At 40.0% G+C, this 25448-nt stretch overlaps 1 protein-coding gene across 1 annotated transcript; it reads left to right on the plus strand.

Annotated features, from left to right (window-relative positions):
* Window positions 1-2356: 2356 nt before the first annotated feature.
* On the plus strand, window positions 2357-20020 carry LOC124263250. Its single transcript, XM_046697843.1, has 12 exons — window positions 2357-2362; window positions 4327-4537; window positions 4955-5132; window positions 5952-6141; window positions 7933-8043; window positions 14205-14351; window positions 14871-14931; window positions 15373-15636; window positions 16805-16908; window positions 17478-17743; window positions 18689-18900; window positions 19356-20020. The coding sequence occupies exons 2-12, from the start codon at window positions 4327-4329 to the stop codon at window positions 19847-19849; spliced, it is 2238 nt and encodes a 745-aa protein (XP_046553799.1). The 5' UTR covers window positions 2357-2362; the 3' UTR covers window positions 19850-20020.
* Window positions 20021-25448: the final 5428 nt, after the last annotated feature.

The raw sequence follows: 25448 nt of genomic DNA on the forward strand, positions 1-25448 counted from the left end.
TGACTATGGTGTGCAGACCATGCATGTAGCATGGCCACAAGACTAATAACGTGCGCATGCGTCTTAGCCGTATGGTATTACGCATGCGCACAAACACCATCCACTTAGCGAGAAGATTAGATGTCACGCTCTCGCGATTTCGTGGTTTTGTTTTCTGATCTGACAACAGGGGCGGAAACAGCTTTTGAGGGGAGGGGTGCACACTTCATTTCCAATGGTCATTACAAACTTTCAGCACAAAAGGGAGGGGGTGCGCATCCCAGTGAGTCAGCACACACACACACACACACACACACACACACACACACACACACACACACACACACACACCTCTGGATCCGCCTATGTGACAAGTCGAGATTGCGAAATGTTTTGTCATGTCCAAATGTCATCTTTTGGAAAAATATAATATGACAGAAAACACCACATTTTGGACCAATCTCGCGATTCACATTCGCACTTTTGCTATATCTAGCTCGTTTATGAAAAGGCGGAGAATGTGATCGCGGGAATGTACCTGACAGTTTTCCATAGTTAAATGTGTCCTCGCTTTAAGCTCAGATCAAACTAAAGAGATTATATATGTAGGGCACAAACTGAAAAAAAACCGAATACGTCGATGAAAACACTTTAAACTTGGACAGTAAGGGGAATTTTTATTTTTACAGGCCTCATGATATATACTATGGATTGTGTTAATGCTGTTGAAAGAAAGTGATCATGGAAAGTTATTTGTTTTGTTTTACTCTGAAACACAGTGTGTCAATGTCGGTATACAGTTAATGCGCCAAATTACAAGAATAGTTGAACTCAACCAAGAAATGTTTTGGTGGAGTCGAAAATTCCTCTTTACAAAATCAATTTCCCTTGACAGAATTATAGTTTTGCATTACGCAAGGACACGCAATCTTCCCGTGGTAGAATTCACTGAAACAGAAGGATTAAGGTCAGTTTGATGTTTGATGATTGTTGTTTTACGCCGCACTCAGCAATATTCCAGCTATATGGCGGCGGTCTGTAAATAATCGAGTCTGGACCAGAAAATCCAGTGATCAACAGCACAAGCATCGATCTACGCAGTTGGGATGCGATGACATGTGTCCACCAAGTCAGCGAGCCTGACTACCCGATCCCGTTAGTCGCCTTTTACAAGTATGGGAGCTGAAAACCAATTCTAACCCGGATCTTCACGGGTATGAAATAGGAGGAAAATACATTTTCCGTAGTGCGAGGGAAACTTGACTTGACACTCATGAAGGTGTGCCGGTGCACATCCTGCATTGAACCCAGGCTTCTCACATGCCGTATCCGGACCTCCTACCGGGTACCCATATAACTGCATGATGAAGACAGGCGCGTCTATTTTGGTTACAGTTAAACTCTACATTGTAATTCAACCTGATCCAAAATGTCTGTCAAAACACCTGCATTTCTTTCATTCCCGCATCTAGTATATGTTTTGGGGTAAATACACATACACGTTGATTGAAACTGAGTGTTTCTATGCGTGCGAATACTGTACTGTCGCCTACTTAGCGCTATGAGCATACCTAGTGTGGAGTTTGGCGCTATATAAATGGACACATTATTATTTTTTTTTACATATTTACACATCTGATTTGGGCTTATTAAGTTGATTCGTGGAACGTCAACTACAAACAACAGGAGACGCGAGTCCTGTTGTCAACAGAAGTGACTGTCGTGACCTCGGAAGGTCAGCCTGACACTGGGGCGCGTATCATAATCAAATTGGTTAATTATTTCACTATTAACAACTGCAATGTCGGATTCCCAATTTAATGGAATTTAACATATTTAATCTCAATCAGTGCATTATATAGATGCATTTAATATCATCTTTGTAATTATGCTCTATTAAGAAACGATACGTAGGCGGAGATATCCATAAGCGTCCCTACTTCCTGGTTCGAGAGACGGATTGAAAACAAAGCCAACGTGAGCACTTGTACCCTACACTGTGATCATCATAGTAGCAGCCAATCGATCTCTTACACAACACAGGGCTCTCCCAAGCACAGGCAGGTCACAACTGTATGAACATATGAACCCGGATTTAAATATTTCTGAACATGTTATACCGTTTAATACCGAAAGTAAGTTTAAAATAGAAAATGTTAACAATCGGACGAGAGTATCATCGTGTAACGAATAAATGTTGATATTGGGTTTCATGTCTGTGTTCATTAACGCGAACATGCGGAAAGAATGTTTGCGGTTGTGACAAGTCGTCGCGCTGGTTAAAGGGAGCTAACTCTTGGAGCCTTCGTCTGGTTTGTAACCGTTGTCTGTGTATGCAACCTCCAATCATGATTCCTTTCTCTCCTCGGGCAAAGTGATAAAGGTTCAAAGCGGGCTACAAATCCTTCACGTTACATTTGGCTCACTTGAAGGGAAACGGGGTTCAGTGGCAGTCCTGAGTTGTGCCAGATCCACTTAATTACTACTGGCTACCAAAGTAAATCTCGTAACATGTACCAATATAGGAATCGAACCCATGAATAGAAATCGTTCGAGGTTGTGTGTTCACCACTGAGCCACCGTTAGACGTCCTGTGTCGTTTGCCTGATGAAGGTCGTATACCGCATATACGGTATTTTTCTGACTCACTGTTTCAAGGTCTGAAAAAAGACGTTTCTTCGAGAATTTCAGAATATATGAAATAACTCAGTAGTCTTAAATATTATATTTCCAATCTTTTGGTTTAAAGCTGATTGCAAATATGAAACAGGTTCGAAACTGGGACACTGAGAAGTGGTGTCTGAGATTTGTTCTGGCTAAAACCAACATATATCTCATTATACACCGATTTCAAAAGGACAAGACACGCCATGAATGTAATACTTAGCCATATATACATGATGTTCAGAGCTCGTTTTCATTAATTGGACTTTGCTTCAAAACGTTGATATCAGTCCTTTGAAGCCGATAAGCTGTATTGCTAACAATCGTATGACGTCATAATATGACGCATGCAGTGCACGGAGTTCGAAAACCGTTCGAGTAGCTGTGTTTAAGTTTACTATGTGCACATTCATTTTACCGACTTTCACTGCTTTATTTAAACTATTTTGTACATTGCATCGTTTGCACACTCAACTTAAACATAATTAACCATTTTACAGTAGTTTTAAGCTTGTCAGAACATGTTTCACTGATTTAAAAAATTCCAGTCGAGAGGTAGACGCAATTTTGTTAACATGTCATATAGTCGGTAGCGAACGTAGCTATCTTCAAAATAAAATAAAATAAAATGATATCTTGTACATTTCACATGGCGGTGAGATAAATACGTTGTAAACCTCTCCATCGGATAATACGGTCTGATGTACGCCATTTTGTAGCAGTGTCATCCCGCGCCTACCGACTCTATGACACCGCTACAAAAAGGCGTACATCAGACCGTATTACCCTCGAGAGAAGCATACTTATAATGGAGAACTGAAAACTGTGTATTTGTATTCATGACGCATTTTGAGTTTTATTCCACTTCCAACGTGAGAGACCCGTGAAGGTCCGGGTTAGAATATTGGTCTTCAGTAACCCATGCTTGTCGTAAGAGGCAACTAACGGGATCGGGTGGTCAGGCTTGCTGACTTGGTTGACACATGTCATGGGTTCCCAATTGCGCAGATCGATGCTCATGTTGTTGATCACTGGATTGTCTGGTCCTGACTCGATTATTTACAGACTGCCGCCATACAGCTGGAATATTGCTGAGTGTGGCGTAAAACTAAACTTACTCACTCACTCCAACGTGAGAGTGGGAGAGTAGGGATATAGGCGTCACTTTCGCATCCAGTTCAATAAATACTTGTCCCTGTTGTTGTCCCTGTTGTTGTTGGTGGTGTTCTTGTGCGTAAGGGCTGCTTAATCAGATTGATGGTCGGTTTGTTGTTTAACTCCACTCAGCAATATTCCAGCTATATCGCAGCGGTCTGTAAATAATCGAGTCTGGGCCAGACAATCCAGTGATCAACAGCATGAGCATCGATCTGCGCAATTGGGAACCGATGACATGCGTCAACCAAGTCAGCGAGCCTGACCACCCGATCCCGTTAGTTGCCTCTTACGACATCCATGGGTTGCCGTTGGCTCGTCACGCCGAAGACCCGGGTTCGAATCACATCCATTGGTTGCTGAAGACCAATTCCAACCCGTATCTTCACGGGTCGCTTAATCAGGACTTGATCAGGCACACGATCAACAGACATATAACTGATCTTCAAACCACTATTGCGATAGCTAATAGACGCTTAACTTGTTCGTTCAAATGCAATTTTTTCATTTATATATTATATATTTCAGATGATGACTGAGACAAATGATCAGACACATTTGCTTCCTGTTCGAGAAATCTTCAAAGATACTTTTAAGAAAATATACTCTGGATTAAACGATCTCAAGGACTATATTCCGAATGACGCCATCAGGTCTTACACGGAAGTGACGTCACAGCTGAAGGCGCTGGAGGAACATGTGAAAGATCTGGTGGTTCAAAGAGGGTCGTCAGTATCCGGTACACATTATCGTATTGTATATCTTTGACATACATGTATATGGCATTTTCCATCCCTTGAATGAGTGAATGATTATACTTTTGGTCGCCTTCAGAAATAGTTCAGAAACATCAAAGTGAGAGACACCTGCTTTGACGCATTGGATTCGTGCGAGTGAGTAATACAAGTGAGTGAGTGAGTTAGTTTTACGCCGCCCTCGGCAATATTCCAGCTATATTGAGGCGGTGTGTAAATAATCGTGTCTAGACCCGACAATCCAATGGTCAACATCATGAGCATCGATCTACGCAAATGGGATACGATGACATGTGTCAACCATGTCAGCGAGTGCAGCGTTTAACAACAGAGTATTGCATGGTTGTTATAAAAATCGTGCGGTTGAATGTTAAAATATTTGGTGTTTTCTTTTTCTACAGAAATATCTCTTGTGAACCAAGCAGATCTCCCTGAGGAGAAATGGGAGCCCCTGGGTCAAGGTTCATTCGGGGCGGTGTTCAAAGTCCGCTACCAGGGAAGTGATTCAGCCATCAAAATATTCACAACGGACGCGAGTTCCAAACTGAGGGAGAAGGATGCAGAAACTAATCTTCTCAGGTACGTCTTTGTAAATTAATGAAACCATGTTGATGTTAGTGTCATAATGATAATGATGATTATGAAATAGGACAGATATAAAGTTCAGACTAGCGTTGGATCTGGAGAAGTTGACTTTGTCTTATCAACAGATTAGTGTATCTTCCATTGCATTCTCATCTCCATGAGGAGTATGGATTCCATGCTGCAGGATAAGTACCTGACATGACCAGAGGGTGGTAGGGTAGCCTAGTGGTTAAAGCCTTCGGTAGTCACGCCGAGGACCCGGTACAATGTGTGGAGCCAATTGCTGGGGTCCTCCACTGGAATATTGCTTAGAGCGGCGTAAAAATAAACTTACTCACTCACAAAACATTACCTTCTTCTTACAATCCTACTGAATGCTCCGTTAAGTGTTTGTTAAATGCTGAAGGTTTACACACGGCCTCAGTGGTGAATGATGGGGAGGACCGGTGAAGATTCGGAATAGAATTTATCTTCAGCATCTCCTGCTTGTCCTGAGAGACTCAGGTCGCGGTTTTGTTTGATGCCTGTTTCCGTATCCCAACTTCGTAAATCGATGATGATGATGATGATGTGAATCACTGGATTGTCTTGACCAGATTCGATGATATATATAACAAACAAGCGAATGATTAAAAGGACTATTTTACCCATTTTACAAAAGTAAAAGTATGATATTCAGTGATCTAGCCACATAATTTTCACTGATAGTTTTCCTTTTACACCAAACGGAATTTGTTTCACAGGATTGTCAGCACCGGGTTTTCTTTTGGACTGATGTTCTATATTTAGTACAATTACAACTGTTTGTTTTAGAGGCCTCAGTCACGACAACATCATCGCCTACAGGGGCACCGGATACGTTACTACGGAGAGACTGAAGGAACTCACTCAGAACGACCTTGAACTTGAGGACTGCGAAGACTCCATGCGGTTCATCATTATGGAGTACATTGAGAGGAACCTTGACACATATGTTGCGCGGAGCAAAACACCCGATGCACCGGTTTGTTTGTTTGTTTGTTTGCTTGTTTGTGTGTTTGTTTGTGTATATATAAATGCAGCAGTTTAAACTTCGGCTTTCTGATAATCTTAAACAATCATAGTCTGCCACTATTCAGAACCTTTCAGATTCATTTGCTTACAAACACTTTAAATCATTACTGCATGTATAAAGGTACTTATCAGTATCTATCTCTCCTTATCTAAAATCTCTTCTAGCAAAGTTCAGCTGGTGTGGCAATTTTGGGTTGGGTTAGGTATAGAGGTGAGAAGATATAATAACATATCAATGGCTGACAGAGTCTGTTTTTACTGTAAACTATATAATATTTACTGTATTGAAGATGAAATACTTGTCCTCTTTGATTGTAAATTATATAATGATGCTAGAAATAGGTTTATTACTCCATTTTTGTATAATACTGCCAGCAAACAAAACTACATATACTTAACAGTAAAGATAAAATTATTATCATAAATGTTTGTAACTTTTTTATATGTATACATAAAACGAGAGCTGCAACTGTCAAAACGTACACCTGTCACTTTTACGTGCGCTTATTTCAACTCTATAATTTATTTGTATTATGGGCCTTTGGTCTTTATACTGAATGAAATATATGTCTGTATATATAACGGCGACTGTTAATATCGAGGCTGGACAAACCAGTGATTAATAATATGAGCAATTCACGGCGTCGGGTACGATGGCACACAATGATCCAAGTCACCGAGCTTGACCGTCATGTCCGCTGAGTCGCCTCTAACAACAATCACAGATTGCTGAGGACAGATCCACACAGGGTTGTGCCAAGCCATTATTTGGGTAAAATCAGGAATTCAGACCTACAGAGGTTCACTCCCAAAAGACAGACCTCCCATAAGACAGACTCAATGAGTACACTAATTAGCTGAGCCATGCTGTCCACCCTATGTAATTAATGAGCTCACCCAGAGTCACTAACAACACATTCCTATCTCTCCCAGTTTACAAGTGAATACATTGTGAATATTATAGTCTTTAATACCACAAACTAAAGCTATAATTACCATTTATCTTATCATAACACATATCATTGCAAAGACTCTGTGACAAATCACAAAGACTCTGTCACAAATCATAAAGTTTCTGTCGGAAAAATCACAAAGACTCCACTCTCACTGTAACCAAGTTCCCTACCAGTGCCACTGATGATGTTGAAGTGAATTTCTAATAAGTGTTATCCTTTTGGGTCATTGACTTATGTACTCGGTTCATCTCATTTGGGTATCCTAATTTTCATTTGAGTAACCAAAACATTTGTACCCACCTCACTCAAACTCACTTGGGTATTTTGCCATTTCCCATTAATTGTAAACATTGTAAAGATTAAATGTTATTCACATTGGATCTGTAATATGAGAAACGATAAGAAAGACTGCAATTTGCCAAGTTCATGTGTTGAAGTAGAACCTCTTAATATACCTCAGTTATTATATATGTGCACCGCAACGCAAGCTAAGTTTCGACCTTTTGTGTGTACGTATGTAAGATCAAATTTATTGAGTATTAACAAAAGTTAAGCGTACTTGTACGCAATTGACTTAATGGGAATTGAGTTTTCACATAAATATTTGCGTAATTTACGCAGATACGCAGCTTATCTGTACCTCTGATTCTGAATCATTAATGAAGCACGATACACTGTCTTTGTCGAAACTTCCTACTGATATATATGTCTGACAAATCCATTGCTAATCTCGACCGAGCCCTTACACCAATAAAAGTAATGAATATTCACGATGTATATTTCAGGGCTTGACCGTTCAGGAGACATGGATAATTGGTCAGAAAATCGCCAGTGCCCTGAACTATCTCCATGGTAACGGAATCGTTCACAGAGATCTGAAGCCAGACAACATCCTGGTGAGTACTGCTGAGTGGGATGTGCAGCCATGTCGCAGTTACCTCCCCTTAGTTTGAAGCCACCGTCTCAAAGTCCGATGTTTGCTCTGGTTGGATACCTGGCTGTACCAAACATCAGTGAACATTGAGCGAATGTTGTTGGGTCTGAAGGAATGGTGCGTGGGTTAGTTAGTTTGTTGTTTAATGTCACACCCACAACATTACAGCTATATGAAGGTCTGTCATTACTTTGTGTGAATTGCGTTGGTTAACAATAAGATTATTGCTCGTATTAATTGGCAGTAGTGTTGGAAATTGTTTAAAATCTCATAATTGATGATTGGTTCATTACCACCGATCAATCATCGAAAATAATTGGTTAGCGCCATTTTTGAAATTTGTTAATACACACAAATATATTGCATGTTCTTTGGGGTTTTTGGCAAAATCACATCTTTAAAGGAGTATGTTAGGAACTGCAAGAGTCTTTAAGATAAATCAATCATGACTTGGAACGAGCTTGTAGTGCTTATGAAATGTAACAGACAAAACCAACCTAGTGAAAAATACTGTTAATGAAAACAAGTGTTCCAGAAGGTTTCTGAGAAAACATGATAGATTGCTTGGTCGTTTAGTCCAATTGGGAGTAGGGCTGGATAACATCATATATTGTGATTCACTGATAGTACATCTCTCTGTGTGCGACATCGTCTTCTTAGTTGCTGTTACACCATATTTGCAGGCCCCCTGTCCCCATTGTGTATGGCTGTATGCCAGTGGTGTACAGATAAATGATATAGAGCCTTAATGTGGAACAAGGTTTTACGAACATAATGATAAAGGTAATAGTATAACATTATTTTCATGGTCAGTGTGCTGTTTGCTTCAACAGAATGCACTTCAATGCAGTATGTAATTATTGTTACTGTTTGTCGGTGATTCATTCAGATTCAACTCCAATATAAACATGTGTTAACATGAACTGTTGTAAAATGAAACAAAAACATGATTTAGGTGAACTACTTGAGCTTAAAATCTCATGTGACCTCCAGTAACTAAGATTCGTGACTAGAATTTCATTAAACAGTCCTACAAAGATTTATAAGACTATTATAAATTGATAACATATGTCCCATTATGAAACAAAATAGAAATAATAAAATAATGTGAATTGTGAAATGGTCACTCAGAGCCAGTAGCTCTACTTATAAGTCCAAATAAAAGATTGGTCAAATCTTTGAAGGGCATTTAGAAGTGGAATGCATAAGAAAAGCAAGAGTTATGGATGTCAACATCTTTATTGTGAATATTCATGACCTGATGAAGGAGCAAGCATACACTCCAATACGTTGTGTTATTCACAACAAGAAGTTGATATCCATTACTCTTGCTTTTCTTAAAAGATTGGTCCATTTGAGGCCACTTAATTCCTGCAAAACGTCACATATGAAACCATTCAAACCCACAAACTTAAATCATTTGATAGAATATTTGGTACTTTTGGAGCCACTTATAAAGACACTTCCACTTGTACAATGTTACATGAAACAAAAAAGAAACAAAAGTATATTTGGCACTTTTAGAGCACATTTTGTTGCTATGGAAATCAAGGGCAGATAATTCACTACGGATGACCCAATATATTGCAAAATCTGAACCATATCGAGATAATCGTATCGCGAGAAACTGTACCGGTATATATCGGTTTACCGGTAATATTGCACATCCCTAATTGGCAGGAGATTATATCTTGTTGATGATGGGGACAGGTTAGATATAACTCCTCTGGGATATTGCACAATTGACCATTTCCATTAAGGCGTTTACTGTGTTTATATACTCTAGATAAGATTTAAATTCGAAGACTAACGCTTAGTCTTAATTTTGACAAAAAACAATTTTAATTGAAAAGGAGCCCAGTGAGATGGGGGATTCAGAACCTGAGGAAATCTAGACTTGCTTCATTTAGGGCTTTACCACTTCAGAAAGGACGGATGGAAACATAACGCGATTCAGGTACTGAGAGTAACTATTAAATTTGTAACACCACTCTGTATACAGGTAGTAATCTTCTCTAAATATCTTGATTGTGGCACTTTGTTGTTGGTTTTTCTATTAAGCTATTTTATCCATGAGGACTTGAATTTTTAATGTCATTTAAATTATTTTTTTTATTCCGATTTTGCTAGTTTCGAAATTTAGTTGCATTTGTTCCCAGGAATGGGCGAGTGTCTACGTGGCCATGGCATACTGAATAAATTAATAGTTTAGTATTGATTTAAGGTGAATTGTGTAAACGATAAAATTTGTCGGGTGTTTTAATGGAATTTAAAAACTCTAAAATAATGAGACAGTTCTCTTTATTGAAGACTTTTGGCTTGAGGGAAGTCAGTGGATATGGCCTGCAGACACTCTGCAGAGATATTATAAGGTCTTTAAATGGCATGTAGAAATGATATACATAAGGAAGAGAGTTTTATGGATGTCAATTTCTTTATTATGAGGAACACAACGTTTCGGAGTATTAGGTGAATGAATGGTATGAGGCAGAGAGCATATATATATACATGTAAGAACAACAAAAGTAATAATACAACAAAGACGCAGGCTAAACAATGGAACAAATGGAAGCCAGCACTGTCAGTACATTAGCGCTGAATGGACGCCAAGACTTAACAGTTAATTAGCGTTGAATAGAAGCCATCACGTAAAAGTTGAATAGTGTTGATAGGTGATGAACAGTAGACAGTTAAAGCCGGGATTAACTTAGCAGGAATAGCACTAATAGATAAACACAATGGAGATGACAAATACAGGCCAGAACAAACAGATAGAAATCAGAGCAAAATAATTAGCAATAAGTACAGTACAATAAGTACAATCAAACAATGATCAAAGCAATAATTCCCAGGCGCTGGGCAGGTCGCGGTTCATGGCTAACTGGTGTCTCCTGATGACAATAGCTTCTTGTAGTTTTCTTTGTGGCAAGTTGTTGTTGGTAGACAGAACTTTGGTGGCTTCCCACATGATGTGATAATCATGTATGTTATTTATGTAGTTAAAGCAGTGGAAATAAGTGTTTGTAGATTTGGGCTTTGTGAATTTTCATGATTTGTAATGTGGGATAAATATAGATTTCGTGACTTTGAGAAATATAGAGATGGGTGGTAGGCTCATTTGAGTGTTTCCCTGGTTTGAGGACTGTTACCAATGTAGCTTCTCTTGAAGATTTTGGGATATTTTGAGGAATCTATGTATGATTAAATAGTTCGAGTGGTATATTTTTTAGTTATTTTTCTGGAGTGGTATATAATTAAGGTTTAGTATGATATTGCTAATGTTTTCCAACCCTTTGGCTCATTAAACGTTTTCCACAAGGTGATAGTGTTACTATTTCGGATGCTACAGAAAATATGCCAATGCTTCTCTTTTGCTGCCGTAATAGTTTCTAAATATAATGTGTCTGAGTGGGGTATTCATGCTTCACTACGGCATGGTACCTCAGTGGGCTAGCACTATAAAACCAGCTTAAGTCTGGACTAGTACAAGCAGCCGCACATACACATATACACGAATGCACGTCGTCATATGAGCGAAATATTCTCAAGCACGACGTAAAACCCAATTTCACCTCACCTCTTAATTTTATTTACCCGTGAAGATCAGGGTTAGAATTAGTCTTCAGCTACCCATGCTTGTCATAAGGGGCGACTATCAGGATCGGGGGGCCAGGCTTGCCGACTTTGTTAACTCATGACATCGTATCCCAATTGCGTAGAACGATGCTCATGCTGTTGATCACTGGATTGTGTTGTCCAGACTCGATTATTTACAGACGCCTCCATATAGCTGTAATATTGCTGAGTGCGGCGTAAAACTAAACTCACTCTTAATTGTATTTTATGTACTTTATCATCTATAGTGCGGTCATTATTATTGAATCTGCACCAGTATTGTCTGTGTACATCTCAATTCAGTGGGGCGATGGGTTAGCATGGTGGTTAAAGCGTTCGCTCGTCACGTCAATGACCCGGGTTCGATTCTCAACGTCTGTACAATGTGTGAAGCCCGGTGTCCCCCGTCGTGATATTGCCGGAATATTGCTAAAAGCGGCGTAAAACCATACTCACTCACTGAAAGCCGCAACAATATTATTCTGGTTAACGGTGCACACAATTTTCATTTTCACTCCCTGGGGAGTATACAAACCAAGCTGCCTGTAATACCATCTGATCCTTCCTTGTTAATACATTAACCATTACAATATCTTGCTGGAACCAGGGCTCGAACAAGGTTAGAACCAGTTAGTGTCTGGCTATCAACATACACATATTAAGCACATCCTTAATGTTAGATATTTCTGTAATAATAACTCACTCACACTCAATTCAGATATGCTTCGTTGAATGTCGTGATGGCCTCCTGCAGATCGACGGATTAGAAAGTATTTACAATTTGGCCCGTCTTCACAAACACAGGTCTTGAATAGGATTTCTTTGCATGAATATTTTAACTGTGATTAATCACAGCGGGGTAGTGTAAGACAAGTTCTCACCTTTCCCTAATAAACAGCAGAATATTGACTCCCGGCTAACCGACCGCCCACATTCTACGATCTATACCGGATTCTTACCGATATTAACCTTGAAATACCGGGACATATCGCAATACAGATGTTAATATAACACTAGCTGATAGAGTATTAATGAATAACTGGATAATTGATTTTACTATTTGCGTCTCGTTTCATTGTGCTTCGGCAATGAATTTAATTCGCCCAACTCATTTGCGATTATGAAGCGGATAAATATAGTCGTCCGCTCGTTATATGAAAGTCAGTATCAAAAACAATCAGGGGAAATAGTCAGCCAACAAGCAAATACCGTCTTTCCTTCAATAATTGATATCAACCCAGATAAAAATAAAAGAGAACATTGATCGGATCTCAAGTTGTAAATCATTGGGATGTGCGTATTTTTGTCTTATAGTTCCCATTTCATTCCGACGTGAAATATTAAAAAGGTTTTCTTGTCTGAAATTTCTCCGTTGCTGTACAAATTTGTCCTGATGTGATAAGATGATATTTTTACCGTAGCACACTTACGTAACAAAGCCCACATGAATAATGAAAAATCTTTATGGATAACGACTTGTTTTATTTCGTGAGTGCGACGTTTCGATACAGAAGCTTGTACCGTTCCTGCTTGAAAACGGTACAAGAAAACGTCGCACTCACGAAATAAAAGAAGTTGTTATCCATAAAGTATGTTCAATATTGTACTTCTCAACTTCCAAAATGCTGGAAGAAGAAACCCCACATCGGTTTGATTTTGTGTCATCTACACTTATTGAAAAAGTGCTTCCGAAACAAAAACGACTTGGTCTACTTCATTGATTATTTTTAAGAATATTACCGTGACCTAATTTTAAAATATGATCAAATACGTTGCTCAATAAGTTAGCACATTTCCCCGCCCGCTCTCTTGCTGTTTGAGGTGGGAGATGAGAAAAACTAAGTAAATGGGGAGGCCGTACGCGTCTCGGTGAGGTCACTCTATTCTTCTTGCAGTAGACCCGTGAAGATCCGGGTTAGAATTGGTCTTCAGTAACCCATTCTTGTTGTAAGAGGCGACTAACGGGATCGGGTGGTCAGGCTCCCTGACTTGGTTGACAAATGTCATCGTATCCCAATTGCTTAGATCGATGCTCATGATGTTGATCACTGGATTGTCTGGTCCAGACTTTATTATTTACAGACCGCCGTCATTTAGATGGGATATTGCTGAGTACGGCCTGAAACAACAGACCAATTAACCAACCAATCTTGCTATTCCCTGAACGCTTAGATAAGCTGCCGTCACCATATGGTATTGTGCCAAACAATAGACAAACTGCACATCAACTATACTAATGGTTCAGTAAAGAAGAAATCACTGGGATTGACATGTTTTTACAATTTCTCCTTTACTTAGCACACCCGGTGTCTAGTAGTGATGTAAATTCATCAACCCCCATTCGAATACACAAACGGAATATTATCTAACCAACATCACCTTGAATCCGATACATGCAAGATAATTTTACGAAACTGTGACGCAGGGCATCTATTGGAGAAAATACGGTACAACTTTCTGTGTTATACAACTTGCATATTACTTACACGTCATTGACTTTAATTCAAGTACGACTCTGGAAAAAGGATCGTAAAGGTCGCTGACTTTGGCTTGGCTTGGAGAAACGACTTCGTCAACACAAAGTACGTGTTCGGATCCACCGGCTCTCAGCGGGGCTTGAGTCTCAGCTCAAAAATGGCCACGACAGGATCTACGGTAATAAAATGACTTCCACTCTGATACGTCCTTTCAAAGTGTATGTATCGGCCCAAACTACGCTCTGGCGAGTCAGTCTGATGCAGAGTTGCGTCCCTTAGATATGCTTTGGTTATTAGTGTCGCTTATCACCAATATAGTAATGCTCGTAGGTTTCTCGTCCAAGACCAGGATGACCTTGTGCCTTGATTTGTCATTAAGCTAACAGTCCGTTAAATTATGTTAAAGATATGTAAAGCCCACGCCCCACACTCACTCACTCGAATGGGACCCGTGAAGATTCGGAATAGAATTGATCTTCAGTAACCCGCGCTTGCCTAAGAGGCGACTTACAGGTTCGGGTGGTCAGGCTCGCTGACTTGGTTCATTCACGCTGTTGATCACTGGATTGTCTTGTCCAGACTCGATTATTTACAGACAGCCGTCATATAGCTGGAACACAGTTGAGCCGGCGAACCAAATTTGGAAAACCATCTGTACGAATACGTCTGTTCAAATTTAAATATTCATGAATTTCAGCGAACCTACAAGCATGTACGATGGGGCCCACCTGAACTGTTTGACGAGGACTCAATAAAAGGTACAACAAGCTTATCTTATACTAATCATCATTACAGAATCTGTTCACTTGGAGGACAGGTCCTTTGCATTACTTTCAATGTGATGGGCGTTTTTGTAGTCCAGTGATTAAAGCGTTCACTCGTCACGCCGAAGACCCAGGTTCGATTCCCCACATGGGTATAATGTGTGAAGACCATTACCGGTGTCCACCGCCATGATATTGTTGGAATGTTTTTTAAAACATACTCAGTTCCATGTGGTAATAGTGAGTGCGTGAGTTCAGTTTTAACCCTTTTAGCAATATCCCATCGATATCACAACCGGAAACGCCAGAAATAGGCTGCATTGTACCCATGTAGGGAATCGAACCCGAGTCTGGTGCGTGACGAGCGGACGCTTTAACCACTAGGCTACCCCACCTTCCCCAATGTGGGAATAAGGATGCAAATGTCTGTTGAAGATGTCCCTGCCCTTGACCGCTACAAGAGAGGAGATATTTGGTGTTACGGGATGATCATGGCATTCCTCGTTACTGGGCAGAAACCCTTCGCCAACTTTATGACGGAAGACATTGATAGATCGGACCTGGAAGGAACTGGGGTAACTCCAGTTCGCCTTCCCCACAACCTCCAGCCCGAACTGAGGGTCATCATAGAGAGCTGCAGACAGGTCAAGGCTGAGGACAGACCGACTGCACAGGTGTTGCTGAGAAAGTATGACAAAGGTATCAAGAGAAATTTATGGTTAATGCATACTTGGACTTCAGTCATTTAAGAACACCCTCAAATTTTAAATCATATTTTTATGATTTTTTAAGATTTCAAAGGGACCATATGAATGTTTTGAAGTTCTGAATGCATGAATCAAATGTGCATCAAATCCTAAATCATATTTATGTTTTAAGATTTGAGGGAGTTCTTGAATGTTTGAAGCCCAAGAATGCATCAAATCCTTAACCATATGTATGTTTTAAGATTTGAGGGTGTTCTTGAATGCTTGAAGTCTAAGTGAGCATCAAATCCTAAATCATTTATGTTTTAAGTCCAAGTATGGATCAGCCTTATCTCTCCGAATTTAATCTTAAATCATATGTTTGTGTTACCCGTGATGATAGGGATAGGGAATTCGATATTTATATATCGCACATATCTACACAACTAGTACATGCTCAAGGCGCTGGATCCGAGATGAATATATCTTAAGCAACCCATGCTTATCGTCAGAGGAGATTATGATATCGGGTGGTCAGGCTCGCTGTCATGTCGCCGTATCCCATTTGGGTAGATTGATGATCATGTTGTTGATCACTGGATTGTCTGATCCAGACTCGATTATTTACAACCCTCCGTCATAAAGCTGGAATATTGCTGGGTTAAACAACAAGCAAACATCAAATGTATGTTTCTAAATTGCCATACCCACCCACACACACACACCCCTAAAATTTATGTACCAAAAAGTGACCCCACTCCATATCATGTACAAAATCAATGACCCCCCCCCCCCTTCCCTCCCATAATTTCTAAACATAATTTGAAACATATATTTATGTACGAAATTGCTGACCCCCCGTGTGTACAAAATTGCTGACCCGCTAGCTCCTCTGAACAAAATTGCTGACCCCCCTTTAAATCACACACACACACACACACACACACACACGCCATAAAATATGAACGGTCCCTTACGTCACGTCGCAATGAAGATTCATGTCTTGCAGGAGAAAGGAGACAGAACAAATACGGATAGTCTGACCGCTTTACAGAATTTACGCATTACAGCATGTCAAAGACATTTCCCCGTCCTTTTGACGTATTCGCAACGTATTCAGCGCAATAGATCATACAGTCACTTCTCATCGTCTCACTCACTCACCATATTGTTTATTCTAGAAATGAAAGAAACGTTTCTGAAGTCGCCCGAAGAGCAGGAATTCTTCACGTGTGCCTTTATGCACAAGACTGACATCTTTGTTGCCGATTCATGTGTATCTGAGGCAAGATTCCTATTTTCACAAATATTTTTGTAAAAAGAAATTGTGCATCTCTTAGAATTAACATAAATATTTTTGTCTGTGAACCCAAGAAGAGAAACGACAGCATCGCAAAAGCACTTAAATATTTATAACTATTGTTTTACAGTGAATATTACTGGAATAGCTTATCCTCTTGACGATATGGGGTCAGTGGATGTCGATTAACGGACACTGAGGAAAATTCATAAACTGGTTTGTCTGGTCCAGACTCGAACATCCACGAGACATTGTAAAGTCGATGCATTGCTGAAAGTGGCCTTATGCAACCGTCAGTCGATCTGATGTATTCTTATATTGTCTGGGGCGGTGGGGTAGCCTAATGGTTAAAGCGTTGGCTCGTCACGCCGAAGACCCGGGTTCGAATCCCCACATGGGCATAATGTGTGAAGCCCATTTCTAGTGTCCCCCGCCGTGATGTTGCTGGAATATTGCTAAAAGCGGCGTAAAACCAAACTCAGTCAGTCAGTCTTATATTGTCTAATACGAGACACGCTAAAACCCAAATAATATATAAATGTGTCTCCACGTAGCACGCTGAAGGATTTTTCAAGACCAGGATTCGACCACAAGGATACGACCACTCGTTTCTCCTGTGTCCTGTGCAGACTGAGGATGCTCCGTATCACCCGACTCCACCTTCAGATGAATGGGACCATTTCACAGCATACAACGATAGTTATGCTGAGTTTAGAAAGAAGGCCAGGAAGAAGGAGATCGATGACAACCCATTTGTATCCCTGAAGGGTTTGAATATCGCCAGACCAGGAGCCGAGGAAATCCAGCTCCTGGAGCTCAGGTTAGATTGTCTTTTCGGGTCAACTCGGCATATTCCGTACTACGCAATCCATTCGTCACCACTCGCCCCTTTCCGTAACTGAATAGCGGCTTGACCCGTAACACGAGCTGGTATACATTCGCTCTCTGAATATAATATAATTTTGTCTGAAACACATAATTCTTTTTAAATTAATAAGGAGCCCAAGTGAGATGGGAAAATCTCGACTTGCTCCATTACAAATAATGTGGTTCAGGGACTGTAAGACAGACCAGTAACAGCCGTGAATGACACCATTCGTCACCACTCGCCCCTTTCCGTAATTTCCAATAAGAGCCTTTTAGCTTGTCCCGGAATAGCACCTGTACAGTGCCTCAGGCGGCAAATTAGTAGTGATGTCACATGAAGTCGAAGTATTAGTTTGTTCCTGCCACTGGCCCCTATGTCAAGGTATTCCCATATTTAAAAGCCATCCGTGTGTGTTTTAACTAATCTGACGGTTCAGTTTACTAAAATGCGACTCGAAAGTAAATTTATCACCGTCAAACGTAGAAATAACAATGCGTTGTCACCTGACAAATAACATTGCCTACCCAAATTACGTCCAGTAAAGTGGCATTCTTAGAAATAAGGCGCATATAGAAAGGAATTCATGTATTGGAAAACTGTGCATTTACACAAGTCCAATGTTCCAGTTAGTGTGATATACATTTATTCGTAGTATGTCCGGGTCAACGAAACGTAAAGGAATCCAATTATTACTTGACACAGAAGATATACAACTGGGAAACTGTAATGTGTTGGCAAAACTGCTGCTTGATCAGCAATATTCCACCTATATGGTCAGGACCAGATCTAACCGGATCTTCACGGGTTTTGCCAACCCACTTCACTCACGAACACTGTTAGACCCGATTTATTTAAAACCTACCCCCGATCCTTAAATCCGGTTTCACCTCTACACAGGTATGTCCAGTCGACCTACTGCCACCACCGAGCTATGAGGGAGGTCTGGATGAAGGAATTGACCCCAACGGAGCGCCATGTGGAGGTGCCCTGCAAGGCCATCGTTCACCCTTTCTATAGCACGTCCTTTGGCCTTCATGTGGCTATCCTGACCAATGAGGGACCGGACAAACACCAAAAGTTCATTTTCTGTCGCAGGGCAAGACGTGCAGGTAAACAGTGAGGCTCATGGAAATGTATTAATAGGAAATGGACAGGGGACGGGCTTGTGTGTGCGTCCGTGTGCGTGTGTGTGTGAGATCAGACCAATCCGAGTTGCATTACCTCAATACACAGCACCGAGGAGGGTAACAACCTGTGTCATCTTTTGACCCCCTGGGTATGAGGGGCGGTGGGGTAGCCTAGTGGTTAAAGCGTTCGCTCGTAACACCGAAAACCCGGGTTCGGTTCCCACATGGGTTCAGTGTGTGAAGCCCATTTCTTGTGTCCCCGGTCGTGACATTGCTGGAATATTGCTAAATGCAGCGTTAAACTAAACTCACTCACTCATTTGGTATGACGTAGTCACGGATCGCATTACTACCCAATTGCTACCCGGGATGATTTGCGGATCTTTGTAGGAAATGAAATTGCAGGTAAAAACGAAAGAATTGTTTTATCATTTTAGGTGTCTCAAGCCCCGGTGTCCTCACATGTGGAGCTGTAGAGAGCTGCTCAATCAACGATTTCGTTGATGCACCGGAAGGTGATGGTAAACGGGTTGATCTGCTCAAAACTGCCGCTAGAGGTCTCCACGAAGAGCTAGGTTTGGAACTGACCGGAAGTGACCTCGATGCCATTACCCTTAATACCGTGTACCTCAAGTTTGACACTCACGAATGGGGGATGTGTGGATTTGTGGATCTCACTGATGACCGGATCAGCCAGGACCATTCGATCAGTGGTCAAAACCTGGAAGCGAGATTTCTGGGTGGAGCCAAGGACAAATTTGAACATGATGCCATTGTGAAAATTGATTTCCAACTGGACACCATGGTCGATTTTGTCTTTGAGAAACACCATGAATTTGCCAGTTCCGCGAAGCTGGTAGTTGTGAAAGTTCTTCAGGCGTTTTTTGGCGTTGATGCTGTCCAGCGAGCATTTGAGTTGAAAGGGGAGTAAAATTGCATACGGTATGACTCGGGTTCAAATCACTCCGGTCAGCAACTGATTAAATATACTGCACGATTTAACCCTGATTTTCATACTGAAGAACAAAACGAACGATATTTTTCGGGTCGGCCCGAGTCCACATCATTCCGGTTTTCAACTGATTAAATATTCTGCACGATTTGCACGATCTAACCATGATTTTCATTCCGTGCAACATAACGACCGATTTTTTCGGGTCGACCCTGGCCCACATCACATCATTTAATTAAATGGACTGCATGATAGAGGTGGGTATTGCAGGGAATTGTCGTATTGCGATATATTGCGATGCGAAAGCATGTATTGCGATATGTATTGCAATATATTGCAAGAATTATTTTTAACAAAAAAACCTACTTATAATCGAGTTAATGCTTGATTTCTATAGCAAGAACACAACAAAATCACAATGCTTGACTAGGCTTCGATAAAAACTTTTAATCATGATAAAATAAAAATGTAAATAATGTTTGGCACAAATGAAACAAGGAAAGGAACGATTTAAAATACGGAAATATCCGAAGATTTCCGAGTGTTACGAAGTTTTCCGAAGGCATGTCCAAATATCGGTTTTCGATCAGCGTATCGCAATACGTATCTTTTTCATGTCTGAACCGGTAAATACCGGTAAACCGGTTATATTGCGCAGCCCTACTGCACGATTTAACCGATTTTGATAAAAGCCTTTTCGTTTACAATTTGGCATTGAATAACATCTACATAAGCAACACGTCAGATGTAAAGCTGATAGCCACGTGGACTAGTGAAAGTGTCCCAATATAGAATCCTTCAATTCTCCCCGACAAGAAAAGCAGGGTGATTGAGATGACAATGTGTTAACCCCTCGTGGTTTAAACGTACGTCTTACGTACCCAGTTAGTATAATATCAACAGTTTCGGGGTTAATAATTCTATATGGAACTAGGTCAGGCGAAATAACATTACAACATAACATATAAGCATTACCAACGCCTCCCACTCAAGCAGTTGCAACTGTACGTACAAGCAACGATAGCCTATTGTCGAGATTACTATTAATACCCGTGTCTCTCCCAACTTTCCGTGCCCATATTCCATTAACAAAGAAATAATAACGGCGAGTCAAGACTTATTTCCTTTATTACATTCAGAGGTATTCTGAGATTAACATGAATGTACGCCAGGTGTAATCAATACGAGTTTGTTACGATTGAGATGTGTTTGTACCATAATTCACATGATAGTTCTTGTATTTTCTTAGTTCTTAATCAATTTATCTAAAACCGATAACATATTTCTGTCGATTTATCCTGTAATTGTGTCAACGTCAACTACTGGATAAAAGAACGTACACGTGAGACAATTCCTTATTGAGACAAAACGAGACAAAACGATATTGAAATGTTACATGTCTGAAAACGGTTATCGAAACGCTGTAGACTTGAGTGAGTGAGTGAGTATGGTTTGACACCGCTGTTAGCAATATTCCAGCAATAGGCTCAAAACACGACCGTGATACCTGTATCAAATACTTGATCATGGAATAACCATTTTCGCTTGTTTTGTTATAACCTGCATCAAACTTGAGGTTTAACTTACTTTTGTTCAGGATTTTAGTTATGAGTTTTGTTTGTCCATTGGTCAATTAATACATTCGCTCGTCACTTTGAAGGCTCGAGTTCGATTCCCGACATGGGTACAATGTATAAAGCATTTCTGTTGTCCTCCGCCGTGATTACAAGAATATTGCTAAAAGCAGCGATTCACTCACTACTGATCTACAACTATATGACGCGTTTTGAAAGATCGAGGGGCGGTAGGGTAGCCATGTGGCTAAAGCGTTCGCTCGTCACGCCGAAAGCCCGGGCTCGATTCCCCACGTGAGTACAATATGTGAAGCGTATCTTCTGGTGTCCCACGCCGTGATATTGCTGGAATATTGCTAAAAGCGGCGAAAAAACAAATTCACTCACTCACTCACTCACTTGAAAGCTCAATGTTACTTAATTATCATGCAGGTTTCAATTAATATTTGTTTACTTTTCCAATGCATAATATGGCGGATCTTTTACACCAAGTTGCAGACCTTTATTTAAATGTGTTTTTACATTTGAAATCTATATGCCTAACAGTTTGAAACTTCTCACGTCGTTTAATAGCTGATGAAAATGATATTTTGGCCTGTTCCAAACAAACTTTAGTTTATTATGGCCCATATTTAGTTTTTGGAAAGTTTTTGAAATATATATGAACCTACATCAATTATTAATCTCACGTTAATCAACCCCGAAATCACACTATTCCTCTTAGTGAACATTTAGATAAATGTAATGGCAAGTTCAAAGTTTTCCTGAATTATAAACTCAATTATAGCAATGATAATGTTTTATTCTTGAATTTAATAATATTTTATTCATAAATATGCGCCAAAATGGAATGGCAAAACATGATTTTCAGTACATGATACTATGCTATTGTTGCTATACTCATTATGACGTCATAGGTCCTTGTGTGACGTCATATTGTTACAGAGTGTGTTAGTTACTGCATAAACGACCTGAGGAATCAGGTACAAACTGCACCTGCTGAAAACTTTTGCCAAACTTATTTCAACTTCATCTTCTTATTACCAGCACACACTCCTTCCAGTACACAAATCAAATGGTTGGTCCCCATGTTGACAACAGTTTGCTGTGTGTTTTGACGTTCTGTGTGTAACGTTGGTCATGTTACCATCTACTTTGTTTCTGTCGGTTTTACTTCGTTGGGGTCACGATGAAGGTGAGCCAGATACCATTTTAATTACGCCCTTATTGGTCAGTTATTAAACATGAATGGTGATTTTTTTCTAGAATCAAATTCACACTTCTATACCATGGGATTTAACTTCACTTCTGTACTATATACAAATTCCTTAAAAACTGCAAACTTTAATCAAAAGTTTTGGCATCATTAGACAGACAGATTTGAAATTGATCAGTGAAATGTTTATGAATATGAATCCTATTCCTCATAGCCGGCACACCTTCATATTGTCTGTTATCTACTTTATATTTCTACCTTGATTGTAATACTTTTCACGCGTGGTGTATTTATTTTCCTGGAGCGGTATATATATATGTCGTAAGTCTTGTTTACCAATACAGTCTGTGTACAGGTTAAGGATAATAAAAAATGTTTAAACCATTTTGCTTGTTACTCCTGGTCTTCCACCAACATGACATAAGGGACGCGACTTGTACAGATAGTAGTGAGTAACTCTCAGAGTGCGTGAGTGAGTTTAATTTTACGCCGCTTCTAGCAATATTCCAGCAATATCACGGCGGGGGACATCAGGAATGGGCTTCACACATTATACCCGTGTGGGGAATCGAACCCGGGTGTTCGGCGTGACGAGCGAACGCTTTAACTACATGGCTATCCCACCGGTAACTCACAGAAATTTCCCTTCACGATTAAATGACTTGTTATTATTGCAGTAATTTCATCAATTATCTACACACACACACACACACACACACACACACACACACACACACACACATACATACGTACGTAAACATGTTTTATGCTTATGATTCACAAGGACAAGGAAGCTTGCAAACATGTTTTGGCTTACATGATAATTCAATGAAGTCTGATGCAATTCCCTATTTTGACTTCTGCAATATGGTCTAGTGCCTTTTCAGGTGAACGATTTACTTGCCTTTGCGTGTGTTTGTGGCGAATACTACCAATGTGGCACGACACGCACACACTCTCGCGAACACATGGTGTCAACACCTTTTGATAATGCAATGATATAGTCGGACTCGTTCAATCGACGCTCAATCGATTTCTCATGGTTATGTACAGGGTTTTGTTGCTTTTATTCACTTAATTTGATTCAACACCTCTCGAAAACAATTTGTTTTGTTGAAACACGTGTGAGCCGCCCACAACTGGTTATACGTCCTTGTAGAAAATATCCCATCCTTGAAAATTAAAGTTGAAAAGTGCAAATGCATGTTGATTTGGAAGTAGACCCGAACGCAAGTATTTCTCATTTCCGCCATGCTTTTCATTCTCATTCTTACCAAACCCATGCAGTGTATATTCACATAAAAGAATTCAATTCATAAGATTGACTTCTGTTGAGTCAAAAGTTATAAGCTTCCTTTGTAATGCTTTGGGCTTTTGTTCAACTTCAGCCATTGTAACCTTGGACCGTTAGTTTGTTCTGATTAATTATCACGTGACACTTTCATTGAAGATAATGTGCACGTGCCATTCACGTGGGTGGACAGATTAAAGATTTAGTTTACAAATATATCGATTCCGAAACAAAAGCGTATTGTTGAGTCGTTGGAGGCCGTTTCCGAGATAATGGTGAAGCAATGTTCAAATACCGCCTCGCAAAATCACGTTCCATCCTTTCATTAGTCTACTTTCCCTTTAACAAATCACTATATCAGTCCGGTGCGAAACACCTACGTCACACTTACACTCCAAACAATACCTCCGCGCCATGGTACACAATTATATGCGAAAAATGCATCATCAGCAACAATATCTCACATGAGGGTATCAATTGGACGTGACGTCTTTGCTGAATTATTTAAAACTTTGGTTGTAACTTCAAACCCTTGTGGACCATTCATATTGGCATACTTTCCCCCAAAGCGTAAGTCAGTCCCAACTGACGTCACTAAGCATGGTGTTTACCCGTGTAATATAGTATCTTCCTTAGATCGTGGAGACCATTGCAAAAGAAGCAGAAGTTTCACTTTTGAAGTTTTTGTCAAAGTATAGTAGGTGGGTGTCACTGTAACCAATACGGCAATCTGCATTTATCTGTTAAATTTGAGTATTTTCGTTCTGTAAAAAGGAGCGTTCCCAACTATACGCCACATTTCTCTATGGGAAGAGGAAGCATACATTTCATTAGCATTCAAGATGGTCGATGATGCATTGCAAATGTGAGGATGGCTTTTGAAATGGTCCTCTTGGGAATGAATCAAGGACATTACTTTTAGAAAAAGATCATCGTCTATTATTCCTAACCATTTGTGAATTTGAAACCATTTTTAAAACAAATACATTTTATTGTTCCTGGATGTCGGTCGCATAAATGTTATATCAGTGGACAAGAGAGTGCTTATATCAGTCCATATGGTCCTTTACGTCATCACGACTAGTAATGATAATAATAATGCAGCCGTGCCAACCGAGGTCGACACGTGACTAGTCTGACCAGGTTGAATAGTGTTAACCAGTGTACAAGGATAGCAGTACAAGACAACATTAGAAATTTGTATAGGTCGCCCAGATCTTATTTCACACACATTCATATATTAAATAATATATTTTAACTAATATTACAGCTTTTTGCTAAAGCTTTATACTACAATAATGTTAATGTTAATGCTACAATTTTGTCAAGGATAAAGCTGAACACGCATGACCGTTGGAGTTGTCTGGACACTCTTGCGTGGTAGTGTTATTCCTTGTGTAACAGTGTTCCAAGTGTTATTGTATGTGTGAATATTCAATGAAGGGCATTGGTGTAGCATATTTAGACTAGTACTATAGTTCAGAGTACTACTCTTTT

This window comes from Haliotis rubra, unplaced genomic scaffold (assembly GCF_003918875.1).
Source record: "Haliotis rubra isolate DU_JTF1 unplaced genomic scaffold, ASM391887v1 Scf875, whole genome shotgun sequence".
Classification (NCBI taxonomy): Eukaryota; Metazoa; Mollusca; class Gastropoda; order Lepetellida; family Haliotidae; genus Haliotis; species Haliotis rubra.

Coding starts and splice junctions, on each gene's coding strand:
- LOC124263250 (XM_046697843.1), top strand. CDS start 4,327: ATGATGACTGAGACAAATGATCAGACACATTTGCTTCCTGTTCGAGAA. Junction 4,538..4,954: donor AAGAGGGTCGTCAGTATCCG/GTACACATTATC, acceptor CTTTTTCTACAG/AAATATCTCTTGTGAACCAA. Junction 6,142..7,932: donor GCAAAACACCCGATGCACCG/GTTTGTTTGTTT, acceptor TGTATATTTCAG/GGCTTGACCGTTCAGGAGAC.